Source organism: Leptonychotes weddellii, chromosome 6, assembly GCF_054177405.1.
Source record: "Leptonychotes weddellii isolate Sample4059 chromosome 6, ASM5417740v2, whole genome shotgun sequence".
In the NCBI taxonomy this organism is placed as follows: domain Eukaryota; kingdom Metazoa; phylum Chordata; class Mammalia; order Carnivora; family Phocidae; genus Leptonychotes; species Leptonychotes weddellii.
In genome coordinates this window covers 22,352,259-22,373,577 of record NC_138374.1, presented here as the reverse complement: position 1 = coordinate 22,373,577, position 21,319 = coordinate 22,352,259, and the positions used below count along the sequence as shown (strand labels likewise).

General features: G+C 40.1%; 1 protein-coding gene across 1 annotated transcript in view; it reads left to right on the top strand.

The window, feature by feature from the left end:
- The window catches only part of CFAP58 (cilia and flagella associated protein 58), an 86,583-nt gene that overhangs the window by 26,395 nt on the left and 38,869 nt on the right, over positions 1-21,319 (top strand). Inside the window, exons 9-14 of the mRNA XM_081823585.1 lie at positions 3,086-3,247; positions 4,112-4,258; positions 9,889-10,029; positions 10,797-11,020; positions 13,511-13,622; positions 15,655-15,759. Of these exons, the coding sequence (XP_081679711.1) occupies positions 3,086-3,247; positions 4,112-4,258; positions 9,889-10,029; positions 10,797-11,020; positions 13,511-13,622; positions 15,655-15,759 (891 nt within the window). The remainder of the gene's footprint in view (positions 1-3,085; positions 3,248-4,111; positions 4,259-9,888; positions 10,030-10,796; positions 11,021-13,510; positions 13,623-15,654; positions 15,760-21,319) is intronic.

Genomic DNA, 21,319 nt, shown 5'->3' with positions numbered 1-21,319 from the left:
TTCTACAGATATGGATCAAAGAAATGATGGGAAAAGGAAAGGGGTTTCTTTTCATTTCAGACCTATGCACTTACCTTTTCTTCAGACCTCCTTGTCTCAGATTTTCTAATGTTGTTCTTTCTAGGCCCTCAACCAATCATCCAAACCATTCCCACAGTCTGTATTTATTCTTACTTTGGGCCACTCTCTTTCCACACAAAGTGGATGATCTCATTTAATAACAATAAAACAGTAAAAGCATGTAAAAATACTTTGTACAAATCTAGTGGCATAAATTTAAAAAATTGGCTGAATAGGTAATTCTCTCGAAAATATGTACATACATCAAGGTTTGACTTACAGAGAAGTAGTAATCATAGGAAGATCAGTAACTAGGGAAACCACTAAAGAAGCTGAGGGAGAATTCGCTTCAACGCTCACAGAGGGCCCAATAACTTTAGCACTGAGTTTCTTCAAACTTTTGAGAATCAAATAATTCTCAGGCTATATAACTTCAGAAAAAGTGCTGCTCATGCACTTTGATTTTTTGGGGTAATACCGATTGGCATTCCTGCGCTGATATATATAATCTATGCCTTCTGCAGGGATAATTAGTAAAGACTCCAGGCCTGGGAGAGAGCTTGGGTCTGACATGAGTGATTGAATGGGTGGACAGAAAGGTACTCTGTTCACTTTATGAAACTAGCAGAAACCTTGATATTAAAATAGAACGGGAAAGAAAGTTATAGACTTCGATCACTTGTGAATATGTATGCAGAACCCTAATTGAAATTCTAGCAAACCAAATTCAACAGTACATTAAAAGAATCATCCAGTATGACCAAAGAGGGTTTATCCTGAAACGGCAAGGATAGTTTTCTATTAAGAAACCTATTGCTGGTGCTATGGAAATGTGAAGTGTTACAGCCATTTTGGAAAGCAATCTAGCAATATCTATTAAAGTTGAAAATATATATGTCTTTTGAGCCAGATATTCCACTCCTGGGAATCCATCCCAACAGAAGTGAATGCACAAGTGCATAAGGACACATGTACCAAAATGTTTAGTGCAGCAGGGTTCAGAGTGGCGAAAAAGTGGAAACCAAGCTAATGCCCATCAGAGGTGAAGAGCTGAGTCTATGATGGCTCAGCCACACTGTGGAGTGTTAAACCATCTTTCAACAGAGCGAATTAGAGCTACTCCACATGAATCCAAAGTATTATTGAGTGATTAAAAAGCAAGGTGCATACAAACATCTATAAGAAGATCACACTTTGCTAAAAAATAAAAACAAAACCTAAAAAACAAGACAAAGGAAGACAAACAAATCCCCATGTCTCTATGTTTACTTTGAGTAGCTGTGGATGATATTACTTTCTTTGACTGAAATTTCCTTCTTTGTAAAATTAGGGTGATAATGATGCACATCTCAGAGGTTTTTTGTGAAGAGTAAATGAGTTAATACATATAGAAAGTCTGGTACATAGAATGTGTCTGAGAAATATTAGCTGTTACTATGCTAGAAGACCTGAATAGAATATGTAGAATTCAAAGGAAAATGTGGATGAACACATACTAAATTGTTAACCTGTTTTATGTGTCGGTGAGGGACTAATATGGGTAGAAGAGAGAAGGAAGGTCCAAATAAATAAAAAGAAAAAAATATTTCACACTGATGCATTTATTTAAAATTATGGCACATGGGGATATGTATAAAGAAATAAAATTAAAATACTTCTAAAGGGAAACATTTATTAGTAAGTATATCAAATCAATAGACCCAATAAGAATAGAAAAAGTGGTACAAAATAATATATGCTGGAAAGGCATTTACTAACATTTAATCTCATCCCTCCTTATATGTGTCTGAGAAAACTTTGAAAGGTGTTTATTTAAAGATATAAAGGATGAATATATTAAACACCAGCCATCATTACCTCTGATGGGGAAACTTAAGAACAAGGTTTCTTGGAGCGTATTTTCTGGGATATTAATTCCACAGGTGGAAAAAAAGGATTCTGTAGTGCAGGGATTTGGGAACATGCTGCTCACAGGTAGCCCACACTTGAGTCACAATGAATAGGAGCACAGCAAAGGTCTAAGTACTTTGTGACTGTTCGGTTCTAGATACAATGCGTCTTCTTCAGAGGAACCTTCCCTGGCCATGTTACCGCAAGGACGTGCCCGGCCTTCTATTCTCTGTCACGTTGCTCTGTTTATCTCCTTCAGCTGTAAACCATTAATTAAGAGAATGCCATTGCGATGCAGCAAAACTCTGAAGAATTTTCTCCTTATGTGTTCTAGCTTTTGTCCAGACGATAATTCCATTGATTCCATCAGTCTTCCTTGCAAAAGTTTTTCTTTTTAAGGAATTTTCAAGTCCGTTTGTCCTTAAAAATATCAATTGCTGTGGACACTGCAGCTGAGAGTCATGATTATGTAATTTCAGAGGGATGGACTGCTTGTTGAGAAGTATCGGCTCATGGTGGAATTCTGTGCCTCGGTTTTTCATACTTGCTAAAAACAGGCAGTTATCCTCACATCTCATCTTGCCTAGAAGTGTTTTGTACACAAAAGAAGGCATTTTTATGAAGTCCTTTGAGTTTCCCTGATGGAGTGAGTTGGACATTGGCAAGACAGTGTTTTGATTGCTATCGATGTCCAAAGGCCACTTTTCTTTATCGTGGTTAAACTTCCAAAGCTGTGAGTGTGGCCAAACAGCTAAGTGATTTCTTATCTTTCTTAGTGCTCCATGTGAAGGTCTGTTTAAACTTGTGTCTTTGCATTTTGTCTTTTGGTGGGTGGGTGTTCAGGAGAGGTTTTCAGAATTGAAGGAATTTCTTTACTTTTTTTTTCCTCTTGTGCTCACAAAATAACTGCTAAGCTGTCATGCTTGAGCAGAACTCTAGCATAAATAAAATGTATGTTTGCCTCTAATTAGCTGGGCTGAATTTCTTTGTTGTCCTGCAGCGATTATAGCCACAGTGAGATTTTCTGATTGTGAACATTTCTACCAGCTACCCTTATATCAGAATCTCTGTTTGTCCTGAACTGATAACCACAGATTGGCTCTTTAACCATTTTGTAAACTTCTTTCTTCTCCAGGTCCTCATGAACATGGAAGACATAAAAATCCGTGAAATGCAGATTTTTGACTACAGGAAAAAAATTGCTGAATCAGAGACTAAATTAAAACAGCAACAGAACCTGTATGAAGCTGTGAGGTCAGACAGGAACCTGTATAGCAAAAATCTGGTTGAGGCTCAGGTAAAGAATATACTTTTGTTTTTACGTTTTGACTCCTCCCCACTTCTGGGTTTAAAGCAGTTTCTGTGTTCCTAATGGCAGAATTTAGAACAGGGCAAACAAGAAATCTCATGGAATTCACCTGAAAGAGAAGATCAGTGGGGATTTGTGCTGAACTATCAGGTTGTTTGAAGTGGAAATGACACAACTTGGTGGAATGTGAAGATCAGGGTCCTGCTTTTAATTATTATGTAGAATTGCCATTCTCCTGTTTCTAATTTTTAAAACTGCTAATAGCTACCATGACTCAGAGGGGAGCAGCATGCAGATCTTTCCTTTGTGATCTTTTAGTTATAATGTTTGTTGTGGGGCCAATTCCTCCCTTGTAAAACGAGGAATAAAGCGCGTGTGTTGTATATGTGTGTTTGTTGTGTGTGTCTTGTGTGTGTTTGTTGCGTGTGTTTGTTGTGTATGTGTTGTGTGTCGTATGTGTTGTATGTATATGTCGTGTATGTTGTACATGTGCTCTGTGTGCTGTTATGCGCATCACATGTGTTGCATGTGTTGTGTGTTGTATGTATGCGTTGTGTGTTTTGTATGTGTGTTGTATTTGTTGTATGTGTGTTGTGTGTGTTGTGTGTGTGTGGCATAGTCATTATGCATAGTTTGTATATATCTCATGAGAATATTTTGAGAGTTAAGGCTATAAAGTATTTGGAGGTTGATGGGCACAAGAGCCAAAGGAATAGCCCAGTGGTAATTGTTCAGGAGACCATTGTTCTGAGAGAACCTCCCTTAAAAGCTCTTGAATATGTATTGAACTCCTATACAGATGATGATGTCTATTTAATTCGCTTTCAAACATTTCTCCTTTCATTTTATTAGGATGAAATAACAGAAATGAAGAGAAAATTAAAGATTATGACCCATCAGGTAGATCAGCTGAAAGAAGAAATCTCAGCCAAAGAGTCAGCACTTGTGAAGCTACATCTGGAACAGCAGCGGATAGAGAAGGAGAAGGAAACTTTGAAGGTACGGAACTTATAATAAAAGCAATGGAGCAGTAATCTGTTTGCCCCCCTTGAGGCAGGCTCCATGCTCACTGAAGGAACAAGGGGCAGGGAGAACAACCGAGGAACCAGGAGGATGAGCTCTAACCCCTCCAGGTCAGGTCAGACTTCCTTTTGGGCAGGGCTCCCAGGTAGAAGGGGGGAGGAGGCCAGTAGAGATGCATAAGCACCTAGTTCACCAACTGCTGTCATCACATCAGCAGAAGAGAATCTAGCAGGTCAGTAGTGACCAAGAAGTCCTGGGGCTTGCAGGCTTGCCACAGTCCCTTTGCATTTACAACCTGAGTCCAACACCCACACCCAACCCTCCTACACTCCTCCCTGGGCCTTCCATAAGGTGGTGCTGGCAAGACCTTTTGTCTCTCTTCTCCTGATAGGTGTTTGCTTTATGTGCACCTGACTTTTCTGCCTGCACTATCCTTAGCCACTCCTCCAGGGAATCACCTCTGTCTTCATATATTACTAAGACATATCCTTTTAAATCTACTAACTTGGAACATCATATGTCTACTAATATAATATAAAGACTTTTTCCAAGAATACATACCAAATAATTATACCATTTCAAATCCTCAAACAAAATATATTATGCACATTCACTAAACCTAATGTATTTTTCTTTTCCTACCCAATCCAATAGATTTCCCTTCTAATCCATTTGACCAAGGAATTAAAAAGGAACTAAGAGTATGAAAGTATCACTTTCATTTTGAAAATGTATATGCAGAATACTCATGGATGTTTATGAGCCACATGGAGGAACTCTATAGCAAATGAGAGACGGGGTGTCTTGGTTTCTGCACATAGTAGTTTTCAAAGATAGTTTCTATCTTGAAAATGTGTAGCTGGTGTTGGACAGCTTCAATGCCAAATTTCCTTGATTCCAAGGTGCCATAGATTGAAATATGCACTCTCAATTTCATGATAGGTTTTGTCAACTTAATGATAGGTCTTCATGGAAATAAAACTACTGCATGAAATCAAGGCACATTTGGTTTGAGAAAGATTAAAATATAACAAAAGTGCCTTTACAGAAAGGATATGATAATTGATATTTACCTGAGACTTTCATCTCCCCATTCTAGCTTGTGATAAAAAAGGAATAAAAAACTCTGCATTAAAATTCATTTCCATATAAAGAAATATAAATATATTTTTTTTAAATTGGAAAATATCCTGCATCTTTGCCCCTGTTTTCCTTGTTCGAAAGAATAATTTTGTAGATGGTAGCTTGTTCTACCCTGGAGCCTGTAGTGGGATGGTTTTATTTATCATTGAGTGAATCAGAAGAATCTTATTATAAACATTGCTTCACCATGGGCCTCATGGACCCATGTTAACAAGGCTTCAGTGTAACTCTATTTGGTACATCATCTCTTTCTTTTTATAGGATGACATCGATCCTCATCTCTTACTTTTCCAACTAGTGTTCTTTTCAAAAGATTATTACCCCATAATGGGGTCCAAGGTGGAACTAACTGCCTTCTACAAAATTCTGCTTTAGGAAAAGCAATGTCCTAGGCAAAAGATCAATTATTCCTAATTTCCTAGAGTTTGACTTTGGTTAATATTTATTTCAATTATGCCTTCCATCATCATACATATATAGCTCCAAAGAAGCATCATAATAAAAGGATATAAAGGCCTAAGGGCTCTGTTTTTGGTCCTGGACCAGCAGAGCTGGTAGCGGGTGAACATGGAAGATCAGTATAAAGGGCTTCTGCCCTAGAGAGTCTGCTCTAAGTGGGGAATCCTAGGTCTGGAGAGCTTGGGGCCATTGACTATAGAAAGATGATTGCTTTGGACTTATTGTGAAACCAGGATGACTTTTTTCCCCCAGCATTTTCCATTGAGGGAAGAATGAGGAACAGAAAAAGGATGCCTGCTTGATTTATTATTTGAAGTTATCCAAGGGTGACTTGCAATGGTGCTTCGACTGGATAATTTTGGCCTATCATGAAGCCTGTTTGACATTCTTTAGAAAAATAGGACAGCTCAAATGTTGAGTTTCAGCCTCTTGGCTTTTTTAGCCTCATATTTGAATCATGATTCACACAGGTCTCTGGGTTTCATGCATCTGAAGTTTGCAAACCAAAACCCTGGAGGGAAGGGCAGATTTTCTAGTAACCATGCTCCAAGAGACATTTAGCTTATTATTGTTGTGTTCTACAGAGCTCTGTGGGCACATAATCCCTCCTGGAAGGGCAAGTCTCCTCCTGTGTGGTAGACCATGGGACACCTTTTGACAGGACAACCCAATTTACTACTTCTCCAAGATGACGAACAGTTGTCCATAATAGATCATCCTCATTCATCCCCCTCAAAAGAAATGTCTTGCTCCTTCCATGTTTCTTTTCCTTTCTCAGTTGCTACCGGGCCCTATTGACTTCTCAGTATTCTAGACATCGTCAGCACATTATGGTTATGACAGAATGTCAATAGTCCTCTTAGCTATTGCAGCATGTACATTCATCGGCCCATTCTGTCCCAGTCTTGTTTCATCAGTGCTGACGGAGCTGTCTCATTTGGAATGTCCTAACAAGCCCCTAATTCTGCCTCATCACCTCCAAATCATCCCACATCATTGTGACAGCACTTTGATTCCTGGTGAATAATTCAGCAGCAGATTCTCTCTGTCCAGAGCCCAGCATCACATTAGCGACTGGCTTCAGGGCACCTTATCCTTTTACTGGGATGACCTGGATGGGAGCTGCCACAGAGAGAGAAGGAAAGCCCATTTATTCTCATGGCTGGAAAACTTTAAGTGGTCCTATTCGTCTTAGATGTAAACAGATGGTTTCTGTGACACCCAGTGAATGTCGGGATCATGTACGAATGGGTTAAACACCTGCGCGTATGGTTCTTGAGATAGGATGTATACCTGCAGCCAAATTGGATGATATATATTCTGTAACACCTATCACAAAACTAATTGTGGAGGCAGTGACTAAAGTGTGTGTCCTGTGAGTGTATTACAACTTCATACCACCGGTAACGCTTTGAGAGATAAGGATACCTCAGGTCCCACCTAGAACATTGCTTGGTGGGCTTTTGGGAGCACAGGAGTTACCATCTCTCCTGGGTGAGACAGCTCAGATTTATAGCTGTTAAATGCATTAGACTCAAGGTATTTTGTTGATGTTAACATTTGCTGCCATAGTCTAATGCCTAAGATGTCTAAACATCTTGTTTACAGCCCATAAATTTATGACATAAGGAGACCACTCAGAATTTTGATATATTATGAAAAATCCACATACACGCAGCAATGCCAAACGCATGAATGGTTTTACATTTCAGACAGATACTTTTACACACCGTTGATTGCATTTTAATATAACAGGGGTTTCATTTTGTTCTGCTGATGGATTCTGATCAGCACTTGGCACTTAGGAACAAGGAAGTGAATGTTGCACATCTGGGAAAATAAAAGTTTTATTAAAGAAAATGTGAACCACACAGGTATTTTATGGCTGTCTTCACTGTCACCTTAACTGATGATAGAAATAGAAAGGCTGGTTCTTTGCTCTCTTTCTGAACCGGCAGTCCCCCAAAGTGGTAAATACTAGACCAGATCTTTTCTCACTAAGTCTTTCCTTTTGCTTATCCCTAAACCAAAACATATTTCATGAGTGAACTAACCAAATGTCATTAAAGAACCCTTTGGTTTCACAGTAGCCAGATGCATTTAGTCTGTGGCAGTACACGTCTATTACTAGGTGTGCAGTATCTTCTACTGTTTGGATAAACTTGAGGTATGGAATTAATGGCTCTTGGTCTTCATGAGTCCAACCCAACTCAAGTTGGGTTGGGTCACAGGCACTTGCAAATATGAGGTTTTCTATCATCCCGGTCAACTTTCTGGGTGGGTGGGTGGGGGGTCCCAATACTTCCTTGAAGGAAACATGTATTACTTTTTTACTGTCACTTGCTAACCTGCAAGCCATTGAAAAAGTTGGAGCCTTAATACCATCTTGTCATCTCCCTTGTGTTTCCAGGTGTGGGTGAAATCAGAGCTCTCCTCTCATTTGTTTCTTTTTCTGCTGACCTGGTCTGTGATAAAAACCTGTCCTTCCCATGTGGGCATGGAACCTCTCAAAGACACGCTCTTCTTTCCTTTAATGTGAATACCTCTAAGGCTCCTCATTGCATACTCTGTACAGTGTGTGGCACATAAACCTTTCCCAGTCTGGCTCAGTTTTAGCTCCTGCTATTCCCTAGCCCACACTCTAAGAATCCAGCCACACTGGATGCTAGGCTATGTGGTGCACATACTTCACGGTTTGCACGCTTGACTGTCTCATGCCTTACCCCAACACGAGCCTCTGCTCTTAGGAAATATCTGTCAGTTGCCAAGGCTCTCGCTGGTTCTTCCCTCTAACCCTCAGGCAGGCAGGAATTAGAAACGCATCCCTGGGTACTCCCTTGGCCTTTTTCCCACGGTAGATAGCATGTCCACACTGTGATGTGGTTGGTTATATTTGTCATTTCTAGTGGACGATGAGTCTTTCAAGTCTTACTTTTTTTGTATTTCACCTGGAACAATTGGGTGGTAACAACAGCGGGGGCACAGGCTTTGGAATCAAAAGATCTGGGTTGCCATCTAAAGTCTGTTCCTTACTAGCTGTGTGACCTTGGGCAAACGAATTTGCTGTTCCTTGTCTCCTACACATTGAATTTGTAAAACAGGGATGAGAGTAGCTCTGCAAAAGTCCTCGTATCATGCCTGAGATACTGTAGGTCACAAACATACTTGTGGAATTGGAGGGAATGTGTCCTTCGATGAGAGGTATTTTCCTTCTGAAACTGACCAGTCCATGGCACCCTGTCTTTACAATTTCCATGTAACCTCAAGAGCCTCAAGATCTGAGCTCTCCCAGGAAGCTTCCCTGACAACCATAGTCCTCTGACCTCCTGTAACATCAATTCCCTGTCCGTGTGCTAATAAAGATACTGAAAAATCACTGTCTGGCCTTGTTAATAGTCACATAATACTTGTATATCTTATCTTCTCATCTAGAGTGGAAGCATCTGAGGAATAGGATCTATATATCTTTTTATACCACGACATCTCTTCTGTTCCATCGAGACATTTTGTAAGATAGACACTCGGTTGTTATCTTTGTTAATTTAATTTTTGCTTGCAACAGGCTTTATCTTTGTAGCTGATGTGCTGGTGGTATTAGGACCATTACAGGAGCTGGTGCATACAAAGGCCCTCCCCCGTCCTCACCCCTACATCCTCCTCTGCACTATTCTTTGTGAATTCTCACCTTGTTTAGCTGGTAAGAGAAGAGCTACTGAATACCAATGAAGCCTCTGCTACATGTACATAGAAAAATGATGGAAATCCCACAAGGGCACAACTCATAGAATAAACATGACCACCGTAATGTGCACTGCTGTTTCTTTACAGGCCTATGCGTGTGCGTGTGTGTGTGTGAGAAGCTTGTTTTGCTTGATCAAACCATGTTAAACGAAACATCAGAGGAAAGTGTAAGAAGAACAACTGTGCATCTAAATCTGGGCCCTGCAGTCCAGGTTTGTACTGCCACAGAGTGAAATCTCTCTGTGTCTTTCATTCTTTGTCAGGCCGAGCTGCAGAAGCTAAGACAACAAGCTCTGGAGACCAAACACTTCATTGAAAAGCAGGAAGTGGAAGAGAGAAAACTCCTGCGAATCATTGCTGAGGCTGATGGGGAGAGGCTGAGACAGAAGAAGGAATTAGACCAGGTAGGAACATCTCCTCACCAGACCTGCAGACCTCATCCGCAGACACAACTGTTTGATTCAACTTTTCACGAATCCTCCTTCTTCTCTAAGCTCTTGCATTCAATCTATTGGAAGAACAGCAGTAGAAGCCCATCTTCTGTTGATTACTTATGAAATATTCATTCATTATTCAAGTCATATGTATAAGCACTCACTATCCTCTAGGTACTGGGGCTACCCTGGCCAATGGGAAAATAAGGCCCCTGTTCTCAGGGAGCTTACATTCTAGTATAATATAATTGCTCACATGTAATTGCGATGAATAATTACATAATTCTGGAGTTAGAAACTCAAATGCATAATTAGGGAGTTAGAAACTTAAATGCTTTCAGAGATCTGGCAAGTTGAAAAAAAGAGAAATTGGCCAGTGTGAGACAGTAAGGAGTGGTGGAAACTGGCAAGAGCTAGCCTACCATAAAGTCATTCAAAATTTAACATTTATAAAATAATGGGTTGGGAAAAAATCAAACACCCACAGGCAAAGAAGTATAGGATGATGATGATGATGATGATGGATGATTTGTTGTACTCTTTCTCTTTCTGATGGGACTGCAAACACATGGGAGGAGCTGTGTTGACTGTCTAGTAGGATCTTTCTAGTGCCCTGCCCACTGGATGCCTAGTACACATGGACATTTGAGAGATCTTTGACAGGATGAAAGAGGCTGCCATAATGAAAATGAGACTTTCTGTTTCCCAGATGGCCATGCCTTTCCCTATCTTTCTAGGTCATCAGCGAGAGAGATATCCTCGGGTCTCAGCTTGTCCGGCGCAATGATGAGTTGGCTTTGCTCTACGAGAAGATCAAGATCCAACAGTCTGTGCTGAATAAAGGCGAGATCCAGTACAACCAGAGGATGGAGGACATGAGAATTCTCAAACTTGAGATTAAGAAACTTCGCAGAGAAAAGGGGATTCTTGCCAGGAGTGTGGCTAATGTCGATGAACTGAGGTAATAGGAGCCCCTTCAGATGTGAGGGCCCCGCGGTCTGCGGGGAGCTCCTGAAATGACCTTATGTTCATTGCTTGTTGGTTGTGGAAGTTCTTTATCAAGTTGTATAAATTAATTTTTATATGATGGAATTATGAGCAAATAATGAGAACAATTTTCCATAATTCAGAATCTACATTGTGCCTATTCTATGTCACCAAAAAAGTGAATTAGTTTCCTCTCAAGGGAATATAAGTGAGTGCAGAAAGATTTTTTAGAAACTTATTCTGGCTTTCAAAACAGAAATTTCAAGACAAATCACAGACACAACCTAGTTACAATTCAGAAAACCATCTCCCCCAATGAGCTTTTTAGAATTTAAGAAGGTAGCAATGCTGCAAGTGATCGAGCAGCAATATTTAAATTTAATCCTGGTAACATTTGCACATCTTTTTCTTGGAATTATATACAGAATGAAAAGAAGGGAAAAAATTTAATTTTATCACTATTTTGAAAACTCTGTTTCCTTAGAAGGCGGCCAAATTTTATATCTCACTCTTGATTTATCTTCTGCAGCTTTCACTTTAGCTTAGTGGGCCTTCTTCTGGCTTTAAATCTTGCATTATACAAGATCTACTTCCCCTTTGGGAAAACATCACCATGTTTTATATAGGCAATTGCAGGAAACCAAATAACCGGCCTGGTGTTGTCTCCGTAGCTGTCCTTATTCCCCGCGGACTTGTAGATGAACAGTATCCTTGACCACCTTGGGACAAGGACACGGTCTGCATCTGCTTCTTAAATGAATTGAATTAGAGGATAGTTTTGATATTTAGATGTAGTGAATATATTCAGGAATATCAAGGGAAGTTGCCACTATCAAGGATGGATCAATACTTATTTTTTTTAGAGTCGCTTGTATTTCAGATGATGAAAGTAGTACAAACTCACTGTAGAAAATGTGGAGAATGCAGAAAAAATATAAATAAGGGATTAAAAAAGTCACACATAAGTTTAGTATCCAGAGATACCACCACTGACATTTCAAAGACAAATAGATTCATTCTAAGTGGCTATTGAATGATCTTGAAGATCATCACTAAACTTGCCAGCCATGAGTTATTTTTATTATAGACACAAAAGGCGAAATTCTACCCATTCCTAGTCAGTATCGCTGGTTTGTGGATAATAGATTTTATCTTTCTCTTCAATGGGAAGACAACTTACTAAAGATATTGGAGGCAAGCTGGCATGAATTCCAATCTCTGCCTTGGCATCCACACACTGTGTGACCTTGGGCAAATCACTTAACTTCTCTGAGCCTTAGACTTGTAGTTAAACACGAAAACAAACACAATATGCCTAGCACAGAGTCCAGAACAAAATAAACTGTCAATAACAGGGGCTAATACTCCCTCCCGCCCTCCTCTTCTGACAACACTCTAGAAAATCCAAGTGTTAAAAATATGCTTTTAATTCTAAGCAGCTTGTGCTGAGCTCCCTGTTGAGTGAACATCATGCAGTTAATTCTAATGGTTTGTCTTGCTAATGAGGGGAAGTTGTATTATTGGTTTAAATGAAGCAATTAAGTAAAAGAGATGGCTTGGTATTAGTAATCTGCACACCCACAGCAGACGAGGACAGATAATAATATCTTGCCCATGTCAATGTGAGCGTTTGCCTCTTCTCCACCCCCCAACAAAGCGCCTTGTTCCATAGGGTGGCAGCCCGCTCCCAGGGTCCTGTGAATGGCTGTAGGGCAGTGCCCGTTAAGTAGATAGTTAACTAGTTAACTGCAATCCTGCAGACTGGAGTAGTAGGTTGGAGCCAGAACTAGGTCTTCAGGGCTTTTGCAGCCATCCGGGTAGTTAGTTGTGGAACATCAAATAAAATATCACTTTTAACTGGGGCTTTCTCCATCCTGGCTGCATGTTAGAATTACCAGGAGGACTTTACAACCGATGAAACCCAAGTAACATGCTTGACCAATTAAGGCGGAATCCCTGCGGGGATTGGTCCAGGCAAAGTGGGTTGCCAGCTCCCCAGGTGACTGCAATGCACAGTCAGGGTGAAATGCACTGCCCTAACTGGTGTCAGGTTACCACCGGGGCCTCGGTGTCCTACAGTCCTACAGTCAGGTGCCATATTTTGTGGTGGAACATAAAAGGTAGATTGTTCTTTAGATAGAGATATTTAGAAGCATCGAAGAGTATATTGAAATTCTCATAATTCACTTCCTCCCTGTTCTTTCCATATACTTGTCAACTCCTTGGGTGTTCAGAATCATGATTCTGAAGCTCTGGTACTTTTATTAAAGCTAACGCTGAAGTTGGCGCTCTGCAAGGATTCATAACATCTGTGTCTGGCCCAGGTTGGAGGCTGGTCTGTGTTCACAGAAGTCTCCCTAATGCCAACTTTTTATGTAAGATGTAGTGGGTCCATAACCACATAAAGACATGATTTTCAAATGGGTGGAGAATTTCTTAGCAAAGGAAAGTTTGTCTTATTCAGGCAGGAGCTTTTCCACATGCAAAGAGAATTCTTGAAGGAGAGGACACGATGTCGAGCCCTGGAGGAGGAGTTGGAGAACCCCATGAACGTGCACAGATGGAGGAAGCTTGAGGTAACACCTGGCAGAGCCTTGCTCTCCTCCGCAGATCTCTTCTCCTACCCTGCACGATCTCCTACCTAAAGCACAGGAAAAAGCTCGGTTTTATTTAATGCTATGCAAATTGTCACCTAAAATGTAAGTCTGGATCAAATGTAAATTGGGTTGTTCCAAAACCAGATGGTTTACTTGGGTTTTGTTTAAAAAGTCTTGGACAAAATCCCTTCTGTTTAAAGAAGACCCAGGGTGAGTTGTGAGCTGGCCTCACCAATGGACATTTTTCCTGTTAGGTAGTTTTTGGTCAACCAGTTATCCTAACGCTGCCTGTCTCGGATTGTTGATTGCCTTCAGCCACATTGGCCACTGGCATCTATAGCTCCTTTCAGCTGGTCTCTGCATTCTTCACTTTGGCTCAGGAAACAAGGCTCTTGTCAACTAGCTGTTTTTTCGAAGGACTACTAGCATTGTGTTAGCCAAACCCTTTCTCTTAGGATCTGGGGACACAGCCAACGTCTCACTGGTAGGTGATGGATAACAACTCTCATATTTTATTTTATGACTTCCTGATGGATGTTACCACCAGCCCTGCAGATAACAGTTAGAGACAAGCCCTGTCTAGTCAAGGAAAAGACAGCCATCTCTCAGAGTTGTGACCAGCCATGTGGGTGCCAGGAGGGGCTTCGACTACACCAACAATTAGGGTTTGGGGAGGATAAAGTTATGTGACATAAGAAGGAGCCATCAGCCAAATCAGTGTTTGGTTTTCATTTCTATTTTTTCCTTTTAATGAAGAAAGCATTAAGGATAATGCATTATAAATTGTTATGTAAACATGAGGCCTGAATTTTAACAGCGTCCAGTCTTGCCAGATGAATGTATGCCAGATCTAGTCCCAGTATGTGGGTATCAGTTGGCACTGCTTAGTATTTCTTAAGCAAAGTCAAAGTCAGTGGAATGTTTTCTCGCCCCCCTCATTTATTCCTCTTAAATGCCAAGAGTGGTGTCATTTACTAAACTAACAATAATATGGATGTGTCTGGGGAAGTAGAGCTGAAGACTTAAAATTCATTTACTGTCGCATTAGTTTATTCCATGTGTTTTCAAGCAGATCTTTAAAGTTTCCAATTCTGTGTCAATTTCTATTTAAAAATTAGAAAATATTGGGGAAGCAATGAAAATATTTAGCTGCTAGATTAATTCAAAATGTCAGTACAGTTGAAAGCAGAACTTTGGCTCAATGTCGAGAGGACAGATTATCAATTTATAACTAGCATTTGTTTGAATTGTGTACAGATAGTTATTGAAGGTGCCTCAAAGCTTTACGGATTGATAACCCCATTTGAGAGCTAAATGCCATGGTCGTGTTTTGCTGCCAGTCCACATCCTAGAAACCTTCCCCATCATAGGCTATAATGAATCTTCTTGTTGGCAATTACCAAAGGAGAATCCTGAGTTTGAATAAATTAGGGAAGCCTGTCTCATTCATTTGGAAACAGAAGGCATAGGAGGAAAAGCCTCAGAGCATAGTAATGAAAAAGGGCAGGCTTTAAAGCCAGGCATATCTGGGCTTGAATCCAGCTCTGACCCTTACCAGTGTGGGTGGACGACTTAATCCTCTGAGCCTCAGTTTCCTTCTCCGTAAAAGGGGAAGACCAACACTTTGTCTTAGGACTGTCGTGGGCCTAAAATTTGATATTGTATGAAAAACACTTAGCATGGTGTCAGGATGGTGGCAGAGAATAAGGTATAATGCACAGTAGCTATCATTATTGTTATTATTAGTGTTATCCTTGTTCCCCCCGGTGGAATAAACGCACTCGTTTTCCACTTATTGGCTAACTAGAGCCAATAGATAAGACATTAGCCAAATTTCAGTCTTGTTTGATGGCCATTGCAATCTGTTATGCTTTTTTTGGCTTTAATTCTCTCTGTATGGGGTCTGCAGGTTTACAATACATCTTAATACGACAATAATTATTTTACACAGAGACTTTGGGGCTTGGAACTGATGATATCTCAGCTGCTTTATTTTGTTCCCTTTGAACAGGCCAGTGACCCCAGCACCTTTGAGCTGATACAGAAGATTCACACCCTGCAGAAACGTCTCATCGGCAAGACGGAAGAGGTGGTTGAGAAAGAGCTGCTCTTGCAGGTAGCATTTTCCTTTTCTGGACTCACTGAGCTGAGTCACCATCTCTAGGACTGCCCTTAGAATCAGCTATTTGGCAGCACTGCATGCCCCATCTTTAACTGTAGATGGCAACAGTGACTCACACACAGAGAACAAACAACGTGATTAATTGGTCTTTCACGCTGCCATCACTGATATTTCAAGAATTCTGGAAAATTAAGTTGAAGGCTAGACTTACTGTATTGGGTGATGTGAGCCTTCATCCCCCACTTCTCTACAGTTTTATTTGTCAGATTCTTTTAAATACTTTCCTTTATGTCTTTTTATAATGGGAAATGCTATGATTTTGATTTTGAAAATAAGCTTTCACAGAGCACAGATGATCTGTCCTCTTGAAGATTTGTGAGATGAACTGGAAGGCAAGACTTCTTTTTGTGGATTTTATGCACTTAGTTTTTCTGGAGCAATCGGGACTGGTAACATCCTTCTAGGCCGGTGTCTTTGCAAGTATAGGCTGTCACCACCATTACTGTCATCGTGCCAGATACTGTGCTGGTGGCTTTCCTTACTTGTCTCAGTTCCTCTTCACAGCTCAGGGGGTGGGGGTGGCTATTGTCACCCCTAATCAGTGGATGAGGAAGTTGGGCTCCAGGAGTGCAGTGTGGATAAGAACGTAAGCTCCAGGGTTAGGTGGACAGGGTTGGCATCCTGCCTCTGCCAATTTATAGCTGCGTGACGTTAACTTTTCTGCACCTGCGGTTCTTAATCTGTGTTAGGGGACAATAACAGAACCTGTGGGAAGGGAGATTGCGAAGATGAAAAAGCTTCGTATTATACTGGGCACGTAGCATTTAATAAATATTAGCAACCATTCTTATTATTTCTAACTCCAAAGCCCATGATCTTAGCTGCTGGGTTACCATTAGTAAGAGCAGGAACTTCTATGCCTGAGCAAGGGACTTCTATGCCTTTACCCCTTCTCTTTTACATTTTACCTTCAGAAGACATTGTCCCTGAGGTTGGGTATATATAAGAAATAGCTTTCCAGAGCAGGGCTCTGCTGAATGGCCCATGGGGATAGTCCTCTTCTCTTATAGATGAGCATGGTGGTTAGGAGGGCAGACTCTGGAGTCAGAAAGATCTGGTCTTGAATCAGCTCCAATGCCTTATATTACATGACTTGAGGGAGACTTACATAAATTCTCCAAACCTCAGTTTCCTCCATCTGTTCAATGGGGGCAGTAATACCCAGTTTCTTTATGGGAGGAAGCTACTCCCATCAGAGTATACAACTTGGAAGTCCTGTTGTGGGGATAACCAATCAGTGCACGGGCACTGGGGTCTGGCCGGTAGTCTGGGCTTTAGGCTCTGACTCCACCTATGAGCCACAAGTCACGTCCCAAGGCCATGCCACTGGGAAGTGGCACAGAGGGGACTCAAACCAGACCATCACCTCCGGAGCTCACACTTTCTACCAGTGCATTACCTTGCCTTTCTGGTTACTATCGTGTTGTTTTCTTTAAAAAGGAGATTTTGTTGTAAGTTTGTTTTGTACTTCATTGACTGCTCTAATTTTATTACTTCTTTCCTTCTATAGGTTTTGGATTTATTCTGCTCTTTTTCTACCTTCTTAAGACTGATGCTCAGCTCATTAATGTTAAGTCTACTTTTCTATGAGAAGCATTTACAGCTATAAAACGTCCTTTAAATGATTTCTTGAGTTCCTCCCCACAGGGTTTGAAATATGGTATTTTCATTTTCATTTAGTTCTAAATATTTTCTGTTTTCAGAATTATTTCTCCTTTGAGAGTAAGTCTTAAAAAATATCTGCTATTCCTCTTATGGTAATTAAAAACACAACTTTAAATTCCCAAATATATATGCATTTAAGTTACCTTTTAGTTACTGATCTCTCATTTTTTTGCATAGTGGTCTGTATTCTACTGATTCTTTGGAATTTGTTGAAACCTGCTTTGGGACCAATGAAGGTGGTCAGTTTTTGTAACTGATGCCTGTGTGCTTGAAAGGGTTATGTACTCTCAAGCTTCAGGTGTCTCTATGATGTTCATCAGATCAACCTTGCTAATTATGTTGTCCAGATCTGTATATTTCTTAATTTTTTTTGTCTGCATAATCACTGAGAAAATGTTTGGAGATTTACCTATTTCTCCTTGTAGTTCTGTCACTTTTTTTGCTTTAAGTACATTTTAGATCATGTTCATAAGGTAAGTAAAAGGTTGCAATTGTTATTTCTTCCTGGTGAATTGTGCCCTTAATATTATGTGAGAACCTTCTTCAATCCTTAATGTTTTTACTTACAAAATTGTCTGATATTAATATAACTCTACCTGGGATTTTTGTGCATGAGTTCTCTATACTTTTAAACTTTTGGTGTCTTTATGTTTTAGGTGAGTATCTTGTAATTTAAAAAAAATCCAATCTGATATATTTGTCTTTTGATTGGTATGTCCAGTCTACTTGTATTTATTGATAATTTTAGGTTTACTTCTACCTACTTATTTTCTATTATTTACCTTGATTATTTTAATGCTCGAAAAAGGTCTGTTCCTGCTTTCTGTTGGATTGAGTTTTCTTTATTCCCTCTTTTTGCCCTCCACCGGTTACTTCTCTCTCCTAATGATTTCTATTTTCCTTTTCCTGGTTTATCTAGTTATTTTCTGAATAAGTCCCACCACTCAATGCAATTCTCACTCTGTGTCTTAAGGATTTCCTCAAATATTGAACACGCATAGTGGACATCAAGTCTAAACCAATCTACAGTTGATCCATATGCTTATTCTTAACAAGACAAGGACCTGGATGCTTTAACTCCAAATACCCGCTATGGTCCTGCCAGCATTAGTCAGGTTTTTATAGAGTCAGTGAATATTTATTCAGATTTGCCAAGATGTTTACCAGTTCTTTTGTTTTTTAATTTTTTAAAAAAATATTTTATTTATTTATTTGAGAGATAGAGAGATAGTGAGAGAGAGCATGAGTGGGGGGCAGGGAGAGGGAGAAGCAGGCTCCCCATGTGGGACTTGATCCCAGGACCCCGGGATCATGACCTGAGGTGAAGGCAGGTGCTTAACTGACTGAGCCACCCAGGTGTCCCTGTTTTTTTTTAAATTTTTTTTTTAAAGATTTTTTTATTTATTCATTTGAGACACAGAGATACAGAGAGAGAGAGAGAGAGAGGGAGAGAGCATGAGCAGGGAGAGAGGCAGAGGGAGAGGGAGAAGCAGGCTCCCCGCTGAGCAGGAAGCCCGATGCGGGGCTCGATCCCAGGACGCTGGGATCACGACCTGAGCCAAAGGCAGACGCCCAACCATCTGAGCCACCCAGGCGCCCCAAGGTGTCCCTGTTTTTTAATTTTTTAAAGTAAGCTCTACACCCAACGTGGGGCTTGAGCTCATGTCCCCGAGATCAAGAGTCACCTGCTCCATCGACTGAGCCAGACAGGCACCCCCAGTTCTTCTGTTTTCTATTTCTTCATATTCCCAATTCCTTACATTTAGGTTCCATCGCCTTTTGAAAGTGCATCCTTTCATAGTTATTTCAGTGATAAATTTTTCAGAGGCTGTACTCTCCTTTGCTTATCTGAAAATATTTTTATTTTGGCCATATTCATGAGAGATTAAGTTGAAATTCTATTTTCTGTTTGTACTTTCAAGCTGGCAGGACTTTGTGTTAGCTTCTAGTGATGCCATTAAGAAGTCTGCTCTTAGTCTCGTGATTCTTGCTCCTCCTCAGGCATCCTGCCTTTGCTTCTGTTTGGTTGCTAGAGCTTCCAGTTGTTTTTGGTGTCCTGGAGTTTCAGCACAATGCATTTGGTATGAACTTAGTTTTGCTGACTGTGCTTAGGATTTGCTGTTTCCTGAATCAGAATCTGAATTTGTCTTTGTCTCCTTTATCGGGGCACTTAAGTGGTGTCGTTGGTTAAGTGTCTGACTCTTGATTTTGGCTCAGGTCATGATCTCACAGTTGTGAGATCAAGGCCCATGTAACTTGGAGTCTGCTTGAGTTTCTCTCTCCTTCTCCCTCTGTCCCTCTCCACTACACGCGTGCATGATCTTTCGCTCTCTAAAATAAATAAATAAATCTTTTAAAAAAATAGTGTCTTCTTTATCTTCTTTATTCACTCTTTCTGGAACTCTTACCAGATATAGGTTGGATTTTCTCATTCATTCTTCTTTATCTACTGGCTCTTTGATATTTTCTTCTCTTTATCTCTTATGTTACATTTTGCAGCTTTGTCTTCTTACTCACTAAATCTGTCAAGGTGTGTTTATCTGCTAATAGTCAATTGAACAAGATTTCCTTTTCAATGATTTTATTTTTATTTTCTAGAGTTTTTTCCCCCCCATATGACTGGTTTTCTTGCTAGTGTCTTGATTTTTTCTTATGTTTTTATTCCTTCCCTTATGTCTTCAATTAATTTAAACATTTATTTTATAGTCTTCATTCTATTAGTTGAAGGCCTTGGCAGTCTTTCTTATTGTGTACTATGACTGCTGACTTTGATTCATGCTGGATCTTTTTCCTTTTGTGTTGTAATTTTGGATTGTGGACTAATTTTCAGAAAGGCTTTATTTCTAGGACTTGGGAATGGTTCGGTTAAGGGTATGCCCTTTCATTTGTTTCTACCAGATGTCCTAGGAGATACCACTTGCTTAGGATAATTTTTTATATTAAATTCTCACCTTGGGTTTTCTTGGACAACTTAGTTCATGTATATTAGAACCCCAAACTCTTGTGATGGAAGAGCCACGAATATAAATTCTCCAGACAACCAAAGCTTTTTTTCCTCACTCAAAGCCCAGGAGATGTTGTTAGATTTTCTTGTGGTCTTCCTGTCCTGGTGGGTGGACTTCTATCATCTCTTTTCACTGAGGGTATAACCCTGTTAAGTCCCTAACTTTATGTGGAGGAGTCTCAGTACCAGTTGCCCACTTCACACAGGCCTAGCACCTCATCTTTTATCCTTTTATGGCCATTAAAGCCCAACCCCCTTGTTTAGTGAGTCCAGCCACTTGTCCCAATCAACCCTCCCCAGACATTTCTTGTCTTCTCTAATCCCTAGTTTTCTCATCCATAAAATGGGGATGATGATAGTACTTACCCACAGAATTGAATGTGTTAAGTCCACATAGAAATTTGCCAGTGTGCTTGGTTATCTTTAACAATGTTCTGTATGTACAGATACAGATACAATTATTGTATCTGTATCAGTTAATACAGATACAATTAACTGTATTATTATTGTTAGCATTATTAACCACAAAACAGTGTTTTATAGTTCTCCAAAGTTTAACATCCAGCCTCACTCCCCTTTATTCAGTCCCTCATTTAACCTTTCTTTGGGATGGTTGGGTCGCCCTGCACCTGCAGCAAGTTTCCTCCTGTGGCTTGCAGATCCCCACACAACATGTCTTATTATCTTGGGGAAGCCCCAGGTGCTCCATGGGATTTGACAGTTTCTCAATGTCATCTGTTTGTTTGTTTTTTTAAAATTATTTGAGAAATTCTCTGCATTTAGAACATGTTACAATTAGGAAGATTTTTGGTTGAATTTTTCTGA